The following is a 7,260-nucleotide window of genomic DNA, read 5'->3' as shown; positions in this document are numbered from 1 at the left end:
ATTTAAAACTTTAAAGTTTAAACTTCAATGTTTAATTCTAAGCCTTAAAAGTTTGCAAACACTTAAGTATCAATAACATTGAATAAGAAAAATAAAATTTAATTAAAAAATATATATTACACTAGCCTGGCCCGCCCGAACCCGAACGGCCCAAAATAACCCAAAAATTTCCAACCCGTTACCATCCCGTTATCCCAGCCCGCTAACCAACCCGGTCCGATAACGGACGGGCTGGTTTTTTTTGTTCAATCCGTCCTAACCCGCCCGATAAAGACTACGTGTCCACTATAAAAAGCAAATTCAGAATGAGATATGAATGAAAGTTTAAATGGGGTCCACATATTTAGGGCTAAAATGTCTGTACAGTAAAAGAAAAGCAAAATAGCTAAAGTAACACCCTATATGACCAATGAAAATAACGAACGCAGTCTGAAAAAAGTTGTAATTTCAAAAATACCCTTTTGCCATGCAGGCATTGTGACACACAGGTGCATGTGTTCCCTCTTCTAATAAGTAGTAATATAACCCTCAACTATCAACAACATAATCTTTTTGGGTTGTCCGGTTGGTTTGGAAGGTGGTAATACATATGGATGGTTTTGGATCGAATACTCCCTCAATACCTTTTGGATAGAGCCTATTGCACAGGACTTGTCTAATGCACAAAGACTGTAGCAGAGGTTGTACCGGCTACGGGTTTCTCCTCCCGCCTAAAACCTATCAACAACATACGGCCTTAATACATATCCATTAAAAAGATTTCCTAATACATAGACTTGTCCTAGGAATCAAATGAAGAAAAAGAAAATAACGGGCCCCGCGCGGGAAATCAGAGGACAGGTAAAGTGTGTGTTGAAACGACAAGTATCCAATATTTTGGAATTTAGAGGTGTATTCCTCATATTGGAAAGTTTGTCCCTTCTTCTACTTCTGCTACTTGTAAGTTGTATCTATCTATATTCTATATTCTATACAGGCCACCGATTTCTGGAGCTTTGTATTGTAAGAGTAGTATTCTTCCTCTTCGCAGCTCACGTACGAACATGGCGGACCCAACTTGTTCCACTTCCGACCCGTATGTTTTATTTTTCTTAGTTCCCTGCCATTTTATACCAAGTAGTTGCACGTCTTACTGTACTTATTTGTACTTGTGAAATTTTATGTTTTGTTTGCTCATCGTGCTAGTATTGCAGTTGAAAAGGTTTAACTGAAGTAGGTGGTTTTAAATACTCCCTCCGTTCAAATTTATTTATGTGAGACTTTTCGTCTCTCGAAATTTATAGATTATGTGAACTTTGATCAATTTTATAAAATATATTTTCTCATTATATTGACATGAGAAATTGTAACTTATATGTTTTGTATTATTTTTTTGTATAATTTTAGATTTCAAAGCATTGAGTTTGCTTTAATTCAATTTAGCTTAAAAAATTAGTTAAATTGCTCAAAAAGTGTCATATAAATTGGGAAGGGAATTTTGAATAAAGTTTGTCTATGATTTTTTCATGAAGAAAAAAACATACACATGTTTGAAATTTTGTTGGCATTTAAATTGTAAGCACCCCATTTTTAGTCTTCTACTACCCTCTCCCATTCTTTAGGCAAAATTAACAAGAGATTGGATGGAAGATTTGAGTTGGTCTATGCAAAATCAGGATTTGTTGTTGATTTTGAATTCCTCGCCCTTGCTTCCAGTTTTCTTACTTCATGAAATCAATATTGCTTATTCTTTAATGTCAATTTCATATAGTATTTGTGATCATTTTTTGTCCTGAATTGTATGCCAGAACTACGGCAGTGCATTGGTGTTTGTGGCCAATGAATGGAGTAATTCGTGGGTTCTGAGGTTTCTCTTATTTAATGAGCTTCTATTTTCTAACTGTTTCAAATCTTCTATAACGTGAAAATGTAGGACAAGTAGTAAAAAAGATTTTTCAACTGCAATTTTGGAGAGGAAGAAATCCCCTAACCGCCTTATTGTTGATGAGGCCTTAAATGATGACAATTCAGTGGTATCTATGCATCCTGCTAAAATGGAAGAGCTGCAACTATTTCGAGGAGATACCGTCTTGCTAAAGGTTTTGTTTCCTTTATATATTTGTTCTGTTTCACTCTGATAAGTTTAGTATATCATTCCTCTTCTTCTTCATCAACCTCTGTAAAAAAACTAAGAGAAACTTGTATTGTAGGGTAAAAAACGGAAGGACACTGTTTGCATTGTCCTTGCAGATGATCAATGTGAAGAACCTAAGATCAGAATGAACAAAGTAGTTCGAGCTAATCTTAATATTCGTCTTGGGGATGTTGTATCTGTACAGCAGTGTCCTGATGTTAAGTATGCGAAGCGTGTTCACATTCTTCCAATTGATGACACAGTTGAGGGTCTCACTGGCAACCTGTTTGATGCGTACTTGAAGCGTAAGGCCACAATCTCTTTTACACTCAATATCCTTGTCATTTTCATTCTCTATATTATTTCAGTTATTAGTTAACACTGTCTTAAAATCTGTTCGCATTTGTCGTTTTTGACACACCAGCATACTTCTTGGAGTCTTACCGTCCTGTCAGGAAGGGCGATCTCTTCGTAGTCAGAGGTGGTATGCGCATTGTTGAATTTAAAGTGGTTGAGACGGAGCCTGGAGAATATTGTGTTGTTGCACCTGATACAGAGATCTTTTGTGAGGGAGAACCTGTCAAGCGTGAAGATGAGGAGAGACTAAATGAAGTTGGATATGACGATGTTGGGGGTGTGAGGAAGCAAATGGCTCAGATTCGTGAGCTCGTTGAACTCCCTCTGAGGCATCCTCAGCTATTCAAGGCAATTGGTGTGAAACCACCAAAAGGTATTCTCCTGTATGGTCCTCCGGGATCGGGGAAAACCCTGATTGGAAGAGCTGTGGCCAATGAGACAGGTGCATTTTTCTTTCTGATTAATGGACCTGAAATAATGTCTAAATTGGCTGGTGAGAGTGAGGGTAACTTGAGGAAGGCATTTGAGGAAGCCGAGAAGAATGCACCATCCATCATATTTATTGATGAGCTAGACTCAATTGCTCCAAAGCGAGAAAAGACACATGGTGAAGTTGAGCGGCGTATTGTTTCCCAACTTCTGACATTAATGGATGGGCTCAAGTCTCGATCTCATGTGATTGTCATGGGGGCCACCAACAGACCTAACAGCATTGATCCTGCTCTCAGGAGATTTGGGAGATTTGACCGAGAGATTGACATTGGCGTACCAGATGAAGTAGGGCGGTTGGAGATCCTACGTATTCATAGCAAAAATATGAAGCTCGCTGATAATGTGAGCTTCTCTTCTGCTTGTTCTTGTTTCTTGCTACGTTTACTTAGCTTTCCAATAATGAGCAGTTTCATCAAAACACTTTTTGATGCCATCACAGGTTGATCTAGAAAGAGTTGCAAGAGATACGCATGGTTATGTTGGAGCTGATCTTGCTGCCTTGTGCACTGAGGCTGCGCTGCAATGTATCAGAGAGAAAATGGATGTTATTGACTTGGAGGATGAGACTATCGATGCTGAAGTTTTGAATTCAATGGCTGTCACTAATGAGCATTTTCAAACTGCTCTGGGTGCTTCAAATCCATCAGCATTACGTGAAACAGTGAGTTCATCTATTAATAATTAAAGCCTTCCCTCAAGTGGTAGTTAACTGATCCTTGTCTTTCAGTATATCTGTTTGCTTTTGCTACTTCTAGATAGTAACTTGATCTCCTGGTTGTCAGGTTGTGGAGGTTCCCAACATCTCTTGGGAGGATATTGGGGGCCTGGACAATGTCAAGCGGGAACTTCAAGAGGTATGTGATTATGAATTTTGATTGCTTTAAGGCCTTCTTAGGTGGTGTCATTGTTGCATTGTAATATGTGTATATTATCTGTGAAAACTTGAAAAATAAGGAACAACTTTATAATTGTTCCTATTGATAAGAGCTACATTTCATGAGTTTTGGTTAATAGTTTCAGTTCCAGGGTTAAAAAAAAGGTTCTATTCTGTGCGGAGGATGGTAATTATATTCTTTCATTTGCTTCTCCTATTGGTCTTACTTGGAAATCCACTTTGCTTGCGGCAGACTGTTCAGTACCCAGTTGAGCATCCTGAGAAGTTTGAGAAGTTTGGCATGTCACCCTCTAAAGGGGTTCTTTTCTATGGACCTCCTGGTTGTGGTAAAACTTTGCTTGCAAAAGCTATTGCAAACGAGTGTCAGGCTAACTTTATTAGTGTGAAAGGACCGGAGTTGCTTACAATGTGGTTTGGAGAAAGTGAAGCAAATGTTCGGGAAATATTTGACAAGGCACGGCAGTCTGCTCCATGTGTACTGTTCTTTGATGAACTTGATTCCATTGCTATGCAGGTACCATAAACCTCATAAACTGAAGCCTGATAGAGCTGTCTATTGGTTCCTGTTACATTTTACTAACTCCTGTTGTTGCATACATCCGTATTTCAGAGGGGGCATTCTGTGGGAGATGCTGGTGGTGCTGCTGATAGAGTACTCAATCAATTGTTGACGGAAATGGATGGAATGACGGCAAAGAAAACAGTATTCATCATTGGGGCAACTAATAGGCCAGACATTATTGACCCTGCACTGCTCAGACCAGGTCGTCTAGACCAATTAATTTACATCCCCCTCCCTGATGAAGCTTCCCGTCTTCAAATCTTCAAAGCATGTTTGCGGAAGTCCCCTGTCTCTAAGGATGTGGATCTGGCAGCTCTCTCACGGTATACACATGGTTTTAGTGGTGCAGACATAACTGAGATTTGTCAGCGAGCATGCAAATACGCCATCAGAGAAAACATTGAAAAGGTAAAAGGTGTTCCTTTTTCACATCCATATATTAGAGTTCCTTATTGAAGTCAGATGGTTCATCTTCATATTCCCGTTGGTTTGTTTTTCTTATTGCTGGTATTTTTGAAAGTTCAGCTGACGTGGGGATGGAAAAATTCCTACTTGTTATGCTTGGAAGTTTCTATAGTTGTTTTCAACATCTTACTTTCCTGATAGAAGGTCCCATTTATCTGATATCACATTCTATGTTGCGCCGACTCTTGAAAATACTGCCGAACCCGTGTCAGATTCTCCAAAAATACGCCGCTTTTGGAGAATCCGACACACACCCGACGACTTTTTCGGACTCTTCGAGCAACATAGATCACATTCCTCTATTTTTATACCCGTAAATACTGGTGAATCTTTAGTGATGGTATACTTTCAATGTGTAAATTGCTGCTCATCATTTCCTGTTTTTTCAATTTCGAGATAGATAAATTTTACTTCTCCTTGGTTGGGGAAATGACAGGATATTGAGAGAAAGAGAAAGAGGAGTGAGAACCCTGAAGCCATGGATGAAGATGACAGTGATGAAGTGGCTGAAATTAAGCCTGCACACTTTGAGGAGTCCATGAAATATGCTCGAAGAAGTGTGAGTGATGCTGACATTAGGAAGTACCAGGTTTTTGCTCAAACATTACAGCAATCACGCGGATTTGGAACTGAGTTCAAATTTGCAGAGCACGCAGCTAATACTACAGCAACTGGGGCAACAACCAACCCATTCGCTTCTGCTAATGCTGCTGGAGACGACGATGACTTGTATAGTTAATAAGTACCTTATACAGCCTAATAATAGTGAGTGTTGTTGAGGTTTACATATAGACAGGGATGATAGGGTGCTGGAAAAATGGAAGTTTTGTTAATAGTCTTAGGTTAGTGGTTAGTAGTATACCTTAGTATTTTTGCATGTTGCCACTCTTATATGAAAGAAATAATAGTAGATTGCACTAAATGTTTCCTTCTGTGGTGCTAATGTAATGTAAAAATGAAGATGTTTTCAGCAATTCCGTCCTTTCCAAATGATCGGTAGAAAGTTTAGTTGCCTAATATTCTGCTTTTGTAGTTTGATGCGACCATCATTGTTGTTAGACCCCAATGTTACAAGCTATAGCAAAGGATTACTTACTAGACCAAGTATTTTTTTCTTCTGCCGATGAAAAATAACACAGATTTAATTTCTGAGGTAAAACTCTACAAGCCGGATTGTTTCGTCTGCAAATGAAAAATAACTCATGAATTTAGAGGGCTGCTAACAGAATCTTGTGAAGTTGGGGGGTGGCAAACAGAATTCCGTGAATGTACGGGTGCCTATTTGCCTATTACTCTATACAGCCAAGCCAACCAAGAAGCATGTTTATCTCTTCTCTATTCATGTTATATGGCTGTTTTTCTGATTTTCAGGTGAAAGAATTCGAGGTCAGTAGGATGAGTCCGAAACCTAAATATCCAACTTTTTGGACTCAAAATACACGTATTTTACAGTTTAAAAAAAAAAATTACTTTTCTACCTATACATGTAACACACTATTATACTGCGTTTTGCCCAAAAAGGGAAGTCGAAAGTCAGACCCTTTGTTTGTGCCTTTTACTTCGAATCCTGTCTTTTCTTAGCTTTTTGTTAAAGTTTACTATAAATAAACCATTTTGGCTTTTCTATATCTTTTTACCATAAAAGACGTACTCCAAAATTTGTAGGAAAAAAAAACTAATTTGAATTAAACTATAATGTCACGACCCAAACCGATGGGCCGCGACGGGCACCTGGTACCTTACTCAACCGAATACCAACGTAACATATCTTTCTTATTACATCATTATATACATGCGACATACGGGCCTAATAAGCCAACATAATCATTTATAAACTCAAAACAGAGGCCGACAAGGCCGTACAATCTTTCACGTACACGACATATGTCTACAAGCCTCTAAGAATACATAAATATTATAAAAGTCGAGATAGAGTCCCGCCATACCAAACAATATACGTCTAACTCATACTAACCAAACAAGCAACTCCGAAGCAAATGAAGCGCACCAACATCTTCCGCTGAGCTGATAGCCTACATGGAGGGCTCTCGACCTGTCTATCGGGACCTGCGGGCATGAAACGCAGCGTCCCAGGCAAAAGGGACGTCAATAAGAATAATGTATTGAGTATGTAAGACACATAAATAAATACATAAGAGACATGGAAGACATATAGAGTACATGACTCAACCTGTAAGTCTGAACAACTTTGTAAACTATAAATTACTTTTAGCGTCATGCGTATGCGTATGAATGTCATGTCATGCATAGGTACATGTTTCATAACATCATAAGCCTCTGAGGGCATCCCATCATATCATATCGGCCACTGCAGGCAAAATCATCATCGTATACCAGCTGATCAGGTTGTGGTGC

General features: G+C 38.8%; 1 protein-coding gene across 1 annotated transcript; it reads left to right on the top strand.

Moving 5' to 3' along the window:
* Positions 1-832: 832 nt before the first annotated feature.
* Positions 833-5,858, top strand: LOC107802633 (cell division cycle protein 48 homolog). The gene is made up of 9 exons (XM_016626162.2): positions 833-1,075; positions 1,913-2,078; positions 2,190-2,418; positions 2,538-3,304; positions 3,402-3,623; positions 3,745-3,816; positions 4,090-4,371; positions 4,468-4,827; positions 5,321-5,858. Exons 1-9 carry the CDS (start codon positions 1,044-1,046, stop codon positions 5,621-5,623), a joined length of 2,433 nt encoding a protein of 810 aa, XP_016481648.1. The 5' UTR covers positions 833-1,043; the 3' UTR covers positions 5,624-5,858.
* The last annotated feature ends 1,402 nt before the right edge of the window (positions 5,859-7,260 follow it).

Source organism: Nicotiana tabacum, chromosome 6 (genome assembly GCF_000715075.1).
Source record: "Nicotiana tabacum cultivar K326 chromosome 6, ASM71507v2, whole genome shotgun sequence".
Lineage (NCBI taxonomy): Eukaryota > Viridiplantae > Streptophyta > Magnoliopsida > Solanales > Solanaceae > Nicotiana > Nicotiana tabacum.
Note: the sequence above shows the minus strand (reverse complement) of the source record. Positions and strands in the feature narration are given on the sequence as shown.

Bases quoted from the DNA above. Each gene is read 5' to 3' on its own strand.
- LOC107802633 (XM_016626162.2), top strand. From the start codon at position 1,044: ATGGCGGACCCAACTTGTTCCACTTCCGACCC. The intron at 3,624-3,744 runs GTGAGTTCATCT...CCTGGTTGTCAG, and splicing joins CATCAGCATTACGTGAAACA to GTTGTGGAGGTTCCCAACAT. The intron at 3,817-4,089 runs GTATGTGATTAT...TGCTTGCGGCAG, and splicing joins TCAAGCGGGAACTTCAAGAG to ACTGTTCAGTACCCAGTTGA.